At 32.4% G+C, this 13,997-nt stretch overlaps 1 protein-coding gene across 1 annotated transcript; it reads right to left on the reverse strand.

The window, feature by feature from the left end:
* Positions 1-1,700: 1,700 nt before the first annotated feature.
* LOC107445299 (uncharacterized) lies at positions 1,701-12,477 on the reverse strand. Its single transcript, XM_016059663.4, has 4 exons — positions 12,270-12,477; positions 5,665-7,498; positions 4,267-4,528; positions 1,701-2,004 (listed from the first exon to the last, which is right to left on the reverse strand). Exons 2-4 carry the CDS (start codon positions 7,456-7,458, stop codon positions 1,772-1,774), a joined length of 2,289 nt encoding a protein of 762 aa, XP_015915149.3. The 5' UTR covers positions 7,459-7,498; positions 12,270-12,477; the 3' UTR covers positions 1,701-1,771.
* Positions 12,478-13,997: the final 1,520 nt, after the last annotated feature.

Raw genomic sequence — 13,997 nt, forward strand, 5'->3', positions numbered from 1 at the left:
AAAGCATCATCGGTGTCAAAAATAATAAGGCGACTTTTTTACGTTCGCTTAAATAAATTAGTAAATTCCTCCGTTAATTTTGCTTTTTAGTATACAGTTTATTATTTTATTTCAATTAGTAACTATTACCACTATTAATTTTCAATGGTATAAATAATGATATTGGAGTTTTTGTTATGTTTATTCTCTACGAATTAGTTCTATTAATTCAATAATTTTGCTTTTCAGTGCAAAAATTTTATTTTTAATTTCAATTACCATTGATTTTAAATTATTTAGTTTTATAGTTACAGGTTTTAAGAGAATAACTATAAGCAAAATAAATACTTGATTTTAGATAACCTTATAAGAATTAATTTGGTGACGAAGTCCACCTATGCTAACACGACCACGTTGATCATTCAGATAACCTGGCATAACGAATAAAAAATATTTAAGTATTACGGAACGCGTGATAAACAACTTTTTAGATTAGAGCTAGCAAATATCACTGATGTTATCATTACAATATTTGATAACTTTAATTTTTGAATATCTACCCAATTGTGTATTAAATAGTTTTATAACACTTAATTTCTATCCTAAGTTGGGCATATTTCAAATTCGTCTTAATGTTACCTTTGTTCTTGATTTACAAACTAATTATATTTTAAGAAATAGTGTGTGTATGTTTCCCCCTAAACTAACTCCTCTTACTTTAAATTGTATTTCAAAAAAAAAGTTTTTTAGCATTTCTATCATATCTAATTGTTATTATGAATGCTAGTGTTACAGTATACCAAAATGGCAGCAACTACTTAACACCAACTATACTCCATTGCAAATTAAAAAAGGACCATTTCAGTACACGATTTAAGTAATCATCATGCTTTTTGTTTCATTTTATTTCGTTATCAAATTATACAAATATGCCTTCAAAACTATATAAAAGCTTTTTAAATTTAAACACGTCAGACAAAAATTTAATTCGCGCTATCTTTTAAGATATATATCATAGAATGACTGATGAAAAGTTATCGTTTCGTGATCTTATCGTAGTCTTAGACATGGTGGCATATTTTGATAAATGTTCTTGAAAAAAAAAACTATATGGCGTTGCGAGAGCACTGGATTTGATTGGACCACTAAAAACGGTGGTTAAGCTGACATGCCCTTAACAAATCAAATGCGAGATAAAGAATTCATACTTTTCTTTCGCTGTAGTAGAATATCGTCTGCAGAAATCCATAATAATTATTATTTTATCAGTTTCTTTTAATGCGAACAGAAGGGAGTATATTTACGATTTTTAGATATATTTTATTTCAAATTCTTATTACTTGTCAGTTGATTATTCAATAAGTTTTGTTTTACTAATTTCACTATCAAGCGAAAAGATGGCTGTACAAAGTTGTTTCAAGAGTTGGCGATGTTGGTATATATCCGCGCTGAAAGCTTAGCATTTGGTGTGAAATTAGATGTAATAAAAAATTTTACTACAGTTGCGCTATTATACTGTACCCTTAGTTTAATGAATTTAAACATAACTTCAATCCTAATTGAATTAAAAATAAAATCACAAATTACATTTTAAATATTAGAAATGATTTATGTTAAGAGCTGCAAACAAATTTCTATAATTATAAAAGAAAACCAAAGAAATAGCTTTGAATTTTACTGTATGTTATCCGATATTTTTTTTTATGTTCCACAAATTGTTGCACTTTAAATTTCTGTTTATTATCTTTAGGGAATGATAGCTGAAACAGTAAGAATTGCCTGAAATGCTATATCAATTCAAATTCATAACAGAGCTGCCATTGCTTTTAAATTTTGAAAATCTCTTTTCTACAGTGAAATATCCGATGTAACCGAAACTTGACACGAAGATTAAAACGTATATTTTGACAGATGTACAGAAGTAAGTACTGTAGGCGAATGATAGACAGAAGCCTATAGAATACCATACATAAAATGCTCCAAATGCTGCTTCCTCTTCTGCTTTAAAAAGGACTCCGTAAAATGCTGGAAAATAAAAAGAAAAAAATATAAATAAGGACTATTAATAATAGCGCTGTTCTCAAAGAGAGCAGTGTTAGCAATTTCTAGGAAAAAAATTTATTAATTTAAGGTTAATAACAATTTATTTAATTGTTATTTTACCATATCCAAACAAAGCATCAAATAATCATAAATAAGATGGTATTCAAACTGTTGGCTGCGAGAAGAACCGTTTATTAACTGCTTTCAGCTAATATGGTTAATCAACCAGAATTTCATAGTTCCAATTAAACCCACCTAATGAAGCCACTTAATTCCATGCCACGGCGTACACATTATAGCCGAGAGAGCTGATCTGTCAGTCTTATGATCGACAGAACTGGAGTTCGATTCCCAGCGTTAACATCACAATACTTCCTCTATTCTTTTTACGTGAAAAGTTCCCAGGGTCCCGCGCTTTCCAGTTTGTGTCCTGCAATCTCCCATTTCCTAACGAAAAATCTAGCTCTCATGTCCAATTAAATTTCTGTTTGCGATTTTTGAAACCATGCTAGTTGTAAATGGTTAAAAAAACGTATAGTTTTGTATTTATGGTTTTATAACCATACTAGTTGTAAATGGTTTCAAGATCGCAAAGGTAAAAAATGTCCTTCGCTGTAAACTTTGCGGTTAATCGGATGAACGAACTGCTGCCGGTTATTGCACCATAATTTTAGAATGAAACTTCTAACAATGTGGCAGCATATCATTGACCTGAACGTTAAACTCTGAGAACAATGTAGTTTAAATTTAATATTTTAGAGTTAGTTTAAATTTAATATTAATCATTTTAAATCAAATTTATAATTCTGTCGACATTGTTAAGCTTTCGCTGACTTGATATCTCTCCAAACAGGATGTTAAATAGCCCAAAAAATTGTGCAAAGGAATGCTTTATTTAAGGTAAACATCAAATGAAGCTTTCATGTACAGCCTAAAGGGTACAATTAAAATGTAAGCTCTTCAAATTGAATAAGCTTACATCAAACTCCTACGCTTTCACACCAAACAAGAATAAATAACTAATCAAACTGTTAACTGTTAATCGAGCTATAGCCAAAACATAAATATTTCCTCATAAAAAAAGCAGTTTTCACTTTCTTGATTTGTGATAGAACAGCTTGAACCTTTTTCCTTGCTTCGAGGATCATTTTATTTACTAGGCAAACGTAAACATATAAAACCAAACAGCTAAGAGGCTCCGCCTTTTTTCTGTTGTGCATTATTTTTATTTTCAGGAACAACCCTGTCGTTTTGGCATATTCATTTTTACTTATTTAACTGGTATGATGTGCATGTTCTATATAACCGATCTGGTGTGCATGTTGTTCTATATAACCGATCTGGTGTGCATGTTGTTTGATGTAACTGGTCTGGTGTGCAATGAGAGCAGAATGGTCAGTCTCTCTTAGAAGCACATTTAGAGTTTTGCAGTATCTAGTAGCCCTTATTGTAGTACCAAGAGGCATAAATCCGACTTCAAACGATTCTGTCTTGAAGGAGGAGAGGAAAAAGAGGTTCAGTGCTTCCAAAGAACCAAGTTAAGACGTCACTCTGATAAACTTTTGTTCTAAGCCTCAAATTTTTACGTAAAAGAACGTTAATGGTTGAGAGGGATTACTTAAAATATGCTAATGAATTAGTTCTTAATATTAGTAGTCAAAATATTTGATGTAGCTCTATCTAGAAAGTAATGTCCTAATAGTTTAGTTTGGGACCCTTAATGTTCATTTTACTTTTCGCGCATTCCACCATATCACACGAACTTTTGAAGAGAATGAAAAATTTCACACTCAAACATGAAATTCGTTTATCAACATGTAGTCTGATGAAAAAAGATAATTTTGAATATTTATATCTTGCTTTTTAATATTATTCTTAATAATCCATTCAAAAGTTTAAGTTGTAATGCATACCCATTTTTGACAACATTTTAAACTATGTAATGTTGAATAATGAATTACAAAATTTGAACGAAATCGGTGATACTTCTTGAGGAAAAAAAATTTAAAAATAAAGAACGATTTTAAATTTTATTACACAGAATCTATTGAACCTCTTTCGTTCAAATTTTGCATTTTGTCATCCAACATACATAGTTTAAAATGATGTGAAACCAATTGTTTAAAAAAATGGAGACATTTTTTTAGAGAATAAGCAATATGAAACCAAACTATATCCTTTTTTAACAAGTGTTTGGAGGGATACAGCAAGATATTGGACGAGAAAATAAATTAACTGACTTACCTCGTAACTGTGACCAACCCATTCCGACAAAAGCTCCAATCATTCCAGCTGTTGTAAACAACATTTCAGGATGCAAAGGCTTCCAAAGCAAAAGCAAAGCGCTGAATGCTATGTTGAGAAGCGCGGCGAAAGTAAACAGAGTTAGTCTACCAAAAAATTTGACGATCCACCCAGAAGACGTTGCGAAAACAGCACAGAAGAATCCGTATACTATGGATACCAGAGACACGTGGTAAGTTCCCCATGCACAGCTTACATATGCCTGCAATTGTGAAGATAAGTTGAGTCAAATGTAATTAATTATGTTTGAAGTTAAAAATCAGCCCTGAATGTCAGAGTGTTTGAGGTGAAGAGCCACTCAGAATATAATTCAAAATGCATTTAAAATAGAGAAAGATATTATTGATCTGAAGAAAAAATATTGAATTATACAGAATTTACAAAAATCCAGACACTACTAATTTCCGTAACATCCAAAAGTTAAAATGAGCTGGACATCACCGAAAAGGTTTTCATAGCCGTACCAGATGGCAATCGGGCGAGAGGACGGCCAAAGCACAAATGTACGGACTGTCTCGAACTTTAAGACATTGAAAGTTTGAAGCTGGGAAACCAAAGCCAAAGGTAAAAAATCGCCTGGAATTGAATTCCGGAGATGGTCAAGGGGCATACTTGGCTATATTTGTGTAAAATAGCGCTGTTTAATATTTTTTGGGTAGCATCATAGCAAGATTGCGGAGTTTTTCTAATTCATTTTTTGTTTGTTTCGTTGGAAGTTAAATTGCAAAAGCGCGTTTTATTGAAAAAACTACAAGTATAATTAAATAGGATGGCGCGTTTTATCCAGCTTGAGCGTAAACATCAGCCGCAAATATGGCGAATTTTGAATTCCAACCCCATCATTGCTTAGCTTTACATGGTCAACTATCCATCAAAGATATCGGTCAACTATACAATAACATTTTCTTTTTTTAAGTGAGGTCCCTTTCTCTCCTTCTTCCATGAAAAAAGATAAAAACTATTTTAATGATTCTTGAATAGCATATTCTTGCAAGGATTAATATAAAACTTTTATTTTTATCATTGTCACTAGATGTCAGTATTATTAGGAGAAGGTGAGCTATTTTTAAATTTTATATGCATTTTTAAAGGTGGACATTTTGTCAAAGAATTCGCAGTTTAACGGAAATCTTATCAAATTCCTTCCTACTGGATAAAGCTTTCTTCGATTTGATTGGTAAATGTTAGAAGTTTCCTTAAAGTTGCTAAGCAACCTACTTGTCGGAGCTAAGTCTCATTTACCATAAACACGGTTAATTGTCCCCTCGTAAATTCCTTTGTCATCTGATAAACTTTTTAAATTCTTAAATGTGAAAAAAAAGTAAATCAAAACTTTACTTTGTTAAATTCTCCCGCAAAGAAGCCTTGAATCTGTCCTAGATATAGAGTATATGGAATAAGCAGTATTAAATCTGTGCGTTTAGTAATTCTGTAAGTTGCCATCAGAAACTGTAAAGAGAATGGTGCTTTCTCAGATTCAGACTCTAACGGTTCCAGAAATAAAGCCACAATCAGAATCGAAACCACTGAAAGGGAAACGCAAACAGTTGTCAAAATGATTCTAGTTTTACTCGATACTTCTTCTAAATCATTTGTTAAACAGTTCGAGTTATCATTGCAATAGTTCGCTCCACACGCATACGCGCAGGTAGAGTTGATGAAAACATTCGGTGCATCTACACCCCTTTTAAGAATAAAATAGGCCAACAGATTGCCCGACAAGTGGCTTAAAAGAAAAGCCATGCCATGTATCCCAAACACCCGAGCTGTTATGGATTCCACTTTATTTCTGAAATGTTCCTGACTGCATTTTTGAAATTTTTTTGGCATTGGTCTAAGTATATTGTTAGTGTGTTTCGCATCAGTCAATTTTGCGTGCGATGTTCTATTTTGAATCATTTCTGTTCTTAAATTTTCACTAATGTTCCAAACTGAATTATCTGATAAGACTGGAACTCCACATTTCTTATCGTTTGCTAATTCAATAGGAACTGCAGAAGTTGTGTGATATTTTTCTGCAACTTTGTTACTCAAAGAACAACACTCAGAAATTTTTAGATTTCGAATACTATCATTGGATTGCAAAGTTTCATTTATTGATTGTTGCTGATTTAGTGCATGTAACGTATTCTTATTCGTGGCTATTTGTTGTTTAATCCCTTCCTCAGTGCTCCCAAACTTCGTATGGAGAGTTTTTTCCTGACTTGCTATGATTTCACTAGATGGAGCTGTCATACAACTTGCTTCCAGATTTATATGAATGTTTTTATCGTTTGCTTTTGGTTCCATTCGATTCTTGTCACTTTCTTCTAGACTGTTATAGAAAATATTCTTTTGAATTGGATTTGTATCAGAATGATTCTTGCCATTTGCATCCTTTATGTTCGCATGAGAAGAAGTCTTGTCGCTGGCTTCGTCTAGATCTGTATGAATGGTATTTTTATCACTAATTGTTGCATTACAATGGGAAGAATTCTCTACTTCAGAATTTTTGCCATTTGTGTGTCCTGTATTGGAATTTTCACTACTTGTTTCTGCTTGAAGTTCATTTTTAGTCCTCACTACTGATTTGGATGGTAAAGTCTGGTTCAAATCGTAAGTTTTATCATTTGTTTCTAATTTCTTCGAATCATTCGTGTTCCTTGGTTTTTTAAAGTGACACGTATTGTTTTCTTCACTAAAAGTACTCAACTTTGCTAACATAACAGAAGCGTCATTTAAATAAGTTGCTTGCGAGCTCCACAGCAGTGCAGCACTAAACCCAATTATCATAGAAACAGGAATCATCACAGCCCAGTGAGGGTAATAATTCGAAGCAATGTACGGAATATATAAAATCATAGAAAGCACAAACGTAGTCTTGCTTCCGAATCTTTTTATAAAGTACTTGGGAAACAGAAGTGCAGATGTGCAAAAAAAGGCATAGTTTATTGCCAGAGCTGCAACCCCGATGCCACCTTCTTTGTTCATCGTGCTCTGGAGCATGGTGGGCCCGTCGTAAGCGGTAAAAAGTGTAAAAGCACCGACACACATTACGAAAATGTTCTTCATTATCCGTTTTCTGCTCATTACTGTTGGAAGACATGTTAAAGACGCGTGTTCAGCCACATCGCTTTTGTATTCATGTGTCATAGTGTTGGCTCCAAGCAGCTAATGTGTCCAATAAGTTTATCTAGAAAAAAAAATTGGTTATAGTTAGTTACATATGATTGTTTACAACAATATTAAACCCTTTATACCAGACTTTCGCAGCATTAAAATTTAAGTATGAAAAGCAGTTTATGTTAATGCTGATATATTAAAATAAGTATACTATGAGTTTAGAGTTTTCTACTTTTCCCGTTTTCCCGGAATTCTCCTGGGACAATATGTCCCAATCGTCTTGAATATTGTAAAAATACCTACATACTGATGGGAATAAATAATAAAAGTATTATAAATGCATCAAATTATTTATTCTTCCAGAAGTTGTCTTACCAGAAGTTACAGAAATCAGAAGTTGACGTTATAAAATAAGCAAAACAAAAACATAAAATTTTGTCTCATAATATTTTTCTCACAAATGGGATATATTGTCCCTCTAGTAAATACGTTTGGGATATATTGTCCAATTGGTAAGTATGGCTGGGACAATATGTCCCACGAAACAAAATATGCCAAAATTTCTAAATCTGATATTAAATAGGTACAATTATTGCTCAATAAGATCAAGTATAGCTATTTTACACAAAATATGGCAAAAATATAATTTAAGTTGCCTCAAAATATGTGTAAATTAAAACGAGCTTGTGCTTGCAAACAGAAATCTACCATTTTGAACATGAGAGAGTTGCCAAATTCCTTTAGTCATATTTTTATTCCCTAATACCTAAAGAAACTTGGAAACATAAGAAACCCATGCAAAATTGGGATCTGTTTCTCCATTAGGGAATAAAATTTAATCTTTGGGACTTATATATCCCATTCGGGTTGAAAGGGTTAAAAACTAAAAAAGTACCAGAATGAGTCTTAAATAATTTTTGGTATTTCTTGAAGCCCACCGACAAAACTGTATGCACTCTGAGAAATTTCCATAAAATTTGCAAAGTTGGCCGTTAATTTACTCAGACAGATATCCTTTTGAGAAAAAGAGTCCAGTTAACGTAACTAAGAAGAACTTCGGAAAAATTAGTCGAGTTAATTATTTTTAGAGATCATTTGGTTGTCGTGGGAAAAGTGAATTCCTAATAATATTTTACAATTTCGTGTATTCGTTAGTTTAATTGCATACGTTGAGTGGACAATTTTTCACGTAATATAGCAGGATTTGTTTATAGTAAAAATACATCTCTTTTAATTGATTAATCATAAGAAACTGAAGATGCACGCGATAATATAATAGCTTCATTTGATTTTTCTAAAACAATATGAAGATAATGAAAGTCATAATTGTATCTAGCACTCAAATAAACTCCTAATTCAATGTCATTAATTAAATTATAATTTGTGTATAGGAAGGACTCCCCTCGCCTCTCAATCTAAAGCAGTCTGCTGCCATGGAAACAAGAAATAGCCCGTCTCAAAGAAGGAAGCTTCTGTTACCCCTGATTTCTCTGGCCGACCCGAGACAAAACTTGTCTTAAATAAGGACCCAGCACCCCTACTTGAAATAGTTAAACCTCGTAACCATAGTCACCGCCACTACTCCAGACGAATGGCTAGGAGAGTTCTTTACATGGTCAAAATATACGATAATGTGAAAATTGTTTCTACCCATGTTATGTCAGCCAAACATGATGCCCCTGAAATATTGTTGCATTTATATAGTTGTCAATTCTCTTGTCAACGACACGAATCATTAATTCCTCTCCTTAGCACGTGGAAATTCAACCTGCCCTGATTTGCTTCTCTTAGCCACTGCTGTTTTTCATGTTTTATTTTATCACCTTAATTAATTTTTCATTTTGCATTGACTACTTTATATTTTTTATTTCACTCTCGGCCATTACGGTTCTTATAGCTTTTGTTTTTTTAACTTTTTTTTCCATTTTTATGATGGCAATTTTACACTTTCTGTTTCAAGTCTTTTTAGTTTTCCTCATTCACGTCTGATGAGTCTTTACTATTAATGAACTTTGAATAAATTAAAAAAACGTCAGGAACTTACCTGACCCAATAATGAAAGAAACATTTTTTAAAAAAAACATAAAATACTTACGGAGGATGTTAGATAAACAATATAAGTGATTATCTTTCAGTTAGAGAAAAAGGCATATTTATATAGAGATAAAGGCATAAAGGAAAAAAACAATGCCTTTATAACTTTATGTTGACAATGTTCTGGCCAATAAGAATGGGTTTTAACATTTTTCATGTTTTGTAGCAAAATAAAAGAGAGCACTGCTTCTTTGTGCAATAGTGCATTGTAAAAACTCTATTAATCATTTCTACTTTCTTTTTACTTAAAAATTCTAAAAGCATATTTCCTGAAACATGGCTTTAACAAAAATTCTACTAAGAGTAGCAAATGTTTAGAAATAGTATTCATTTTATAAAAATTTAAATAAATAAAACTATCATAAGGATAAAAATATTTTAAAATATCTAAAGATTATGATTAAGACAACATTAAACATAATTCATACAGATTAACTCAAAAGCTATGCAAGAACTTTAAAAAACGAATCCCTTTGCAAATATTCAACAAATGGAGAAAAAAAAATGTTTTTTAGTTATTTTTTCTTTTGTGAAATTTTGAGAACCAATGCAACTGTGTATTTTATTTTGGTTCTCCTCAGAAATTGACCTGAATGCTCATGCTGTGTATATGTTACCTTCAATGACCGAAATCAAAGGAATGTCGACATTCACCGGTGAATGTCAACAACCAAATTGTCACTTTGGTGAATGTCAGAAATATTTGTTTTATCCAATCTGATATAAATTTATTCGTTTACATTATTATATTTGTTCGATATTTTAATATCTGTTGAGGATAGATTAGGAGAAACATCAGTGTTCTGAGTGCGGGTTAAATGCATACTGGGCAGTGGCACTTAATCTTAAAAAAAACATTGATGTAAGGCATACCGGGCAAATGTATACCGGGCAGTGGCACTGAACCTTAAAAAAAACATCGGTATAGGGTATACAGGGGAAATGTCTACCGGGCAGTGGCACTTAACAATACCTAGAGTAATTCGGAGTGATTCTCAACATTCAACGGTGGAAGTCAACAGCCATCAATTTGGGTTATTCACAATAACATATCAATTACAAAAAGTTATTTCAAGTATTCAGATTGCAATTAAATGGCAGGAACCGTATAAACTTAGCCGCACTTTTTTCCGAAAAATTTCTATCAGTGCGTGTTGAACTGTTATCAAATATAAATACCATAATTTTGTAAAGTACCAGAGTAAAGTATCTAGAGATGTCAAAATGGATAAAAAAAACAAACTGCTTGAATTGTCATTTTACCATATTCAAACAAAACAACTAAATAATCATAAATAATATGATACTTAAATTGTTAATTGTGGGAAAAATCGTTTAATAACTTCTTTCTTCTAATAACCAGAATATCACAAAAACTAGGCACATCTAATGAAGCCACTTAGTTCCCTGTAGATGATTGTATATTATAGCCGAGAGTTATTTATAGTTGTTTTACAACATTCAAACAAATCAGTCATATAGCCATAAATGAGATGATATAAAAACCAAAATAAAAACTGCGAGCAAATCGTTTATTAACTGCTTTTACCTAATACATTTAAATGAACCGCATTTCATCGTACCAACAAGGACCACCTAATGATGCCCTTTAGCTCTTTATAGCTGGGTACATATTAAAGCTGAGAGTGCTAATCTGTCAATCTCATGACCGACGGAACAGGGGTTCGAGTCCCAGCTTTGACATTACGCTATTTCCTCCATTCCCTTCAGCATTTGAAAAGTTATAAGTATCCTGCACTTCTCAATTTATGACCATGGACTATTATAATACGATACAATAATTCACACATAGATGGCAGCACTTTAAAACTGCTGAACTGTCTCCAATGTCCAGTTAAATTTCTTTTCTACGGTTTTGTAACCATGCTAGTTGTAAATGGTTAAGAAACTGTATAGTTTTTTATTCATGTTTTTTTTTGGCCACACTAGTTGTAAACAGTTTCGAAACTGCAAAGATAAAAAAAAACGTTCTTAACCGTAAACTTTACGAATAATTGGATGGACAGGCTGCTGCCGGATATTTCACCACAATTTTGGATTGAAAATTCTAACAATGCGGAAAGAGTAACTGCATAATTGAAAAACCTTTTTGTTTTTCACAAAAAAACGCTCTTTAAACTCTGTCTGTAATCGCTTTAAAATGTGACCCATCATTAAATTGCCTCAATAATATAAAGTATCATACATAAAATATATTACGTATATATTACGTATATATTAATATATTACGTATATAAAATATATTACATAATATATACATAGCATTATTAAGCTTATATAATGTATAGCAATGAGCATAAATAGGAGCCGCGATAGCTCAGGGATAGAGCGTTCGCCCCCCAATGAGGTGAACCGGGTTCGAATCTCAGTGATGGCTGGTCGATACGAATTCCGCATCCGGCTTGCACCGATCACAGTGCTGACATGTTATATATCTTCAGTGGTAGACGGATCTTGGGTTAGAATCCTCTTGCCGTCAGGCTAATCGTGGGATGTTCTCGTGGTCTTCCTCTCCATGTAACGCAAATGCGGGTGAGTTCCACCAAAAAATGATCAGCGTTGGCAAATTTCTCCCAATACTTGATACAGGAGTTCCCTTGCATTGGGTTCAAAATTACAATGCTACGGAGTTGAACATTAGTAGTCGTAAACCCAAAAATTGGGTTGGCTGCTCAACGACAATTACAAAATACAATAAAATAAGCATAAATAGATACTGATATTACCTTATATCGGTAAAATTCCTGCTGCCTTCGTTGAAGGGATCGATTTTTTTTATGAAATGCAACAAAATATTATTAAATATTTAAAATATTTCTCTCGAGAAGATAGAAAACAATGTGTAATAGAAGGATGAACAACTTTAAATTAGAATAGTATATTCCTTTCGATTCCTTACGTGTGCACTTTTTCTGAATTAAGTTATCAATTTGCGTTTTTATGATTTTATGGGATACAAAGTCTGTATAAATTGAGATAAAAAAAAAGCGTAAACCTTGAATTCGTAACTCCAACGCATGATTTTATTTGCTTAAGTAATCTAAAATAGAAATCAAATACGGTAAACAAGCCACCATGAGTGAATTAAAAAATGTGTAAATACATTTTGTTCAATTAATTACGAATTACGGTGTCAAGTATGGAGTGGAAACTGCACTATTTCATACATAGAGTGCATAGGTTTCATGTATGTGTTCTATAGCCAACGCTTCGGTACCTATAATCAACGCTCGATATTGGCCCCTTTAGTCTGAACAAATATGCACAATACGTCAGCAACAAAAAAGAGCTAGCTGAATAACTTTTGATCTAATGATAATGGTTTTGATCAAATGCAATGGTACGTTATTGTGTCTGATTTCGTAACTTAACATATCGTCTGCACTAATTAATTAGTATATTTGAGATTATCCCTTCAACCTTCAAGTTTGACTCCTAAAACATAAAAATGCGATTATTAGATTAAAAGTTATTCAGGGTGGTCCGTGCATTTTTTTGCCCATTGTACACTGAGCAAAATATTAATGCATCTAAACGTCAAAAGTTTTGGCAAGTACTTTACACCCCAATACCTTTGTTCTAAAAAAAACCCACAGATAAGCCTTGTTTTGGGTGTTTCATCAAATTCACTTCCCGGTTTAGTGAAACACCAAAAATGTTCTTTTACTCTTCTTGGTGCAAAGTAATCAAGCATAATTTCTGGTTTGAATCACAGTGTTGACATTACAATATTTCCTCCATTCCTGTAAACACATGAAAAATTTCCAGTGTCCACCAGCCTCCAATATGTGACTTACATTCTCCAATGACCATTACCTAACAAAAAGCCTAGCTTCTAAGCTCTGCTAAATTTCTATTTTACGGTTTTGAAACCACGCCGGTAGTAAATGCTTAAAACCCGTATAGTTTTGTATTCATGATTTTATAACCATACTAGCTGTAAATGGTTTTATAATGGTGAAGGTAAAGAATTTTTTCTTTACCGTAAGCTTTACGGTTAATCGAAGAGCAGATTGCTGACGATTATTTTACCATCAGTTTAGAAGGAAAATTCTAACAGTTTAGTGAAACACCAATTCTTTTACACTACTAGGTGTAAAATAACTGCCATCATTTTTGGAATTAAGTAAGACTACAATTTCTGAATACCAAGCATGATGGCAGTTGGAATTGAACAGGATGTATATGATGACAGATATAATACACATTGGAGTCAGTAAAATTATTCTTACGATACAATATAAAGTTAGAATCATTAATTTATGATGCATATATACACTTATTCTGAAAGTACCGTCATTCTTTGTGCAGGATTTCGCAGTTTTTGAACTTTGACATGTAAAAAAACTATGTTAATTCAAACTTTAGTAAAATTTATCGATATTATATTCATAACTGGACTCAGACGAGTGGATTTGATCAATATTGGCATTATTTGTATGTAATATTTACGA

Source organism: Parasteatoda tepidariorum, chromosome 9 (genome assembly GCF_982258835.1).
Source record: "Parasteatoda tepidariorum strain Cologne lab strain chromosome 9, Ptep-v5.0, whole genome shotgun sequence".
NCBI lineage: Eukaryota > Metazoa > Arthropoda > Arachnida > Araneae > Theridiidae > Parasteatoda > Parasteatoda tepidariorum.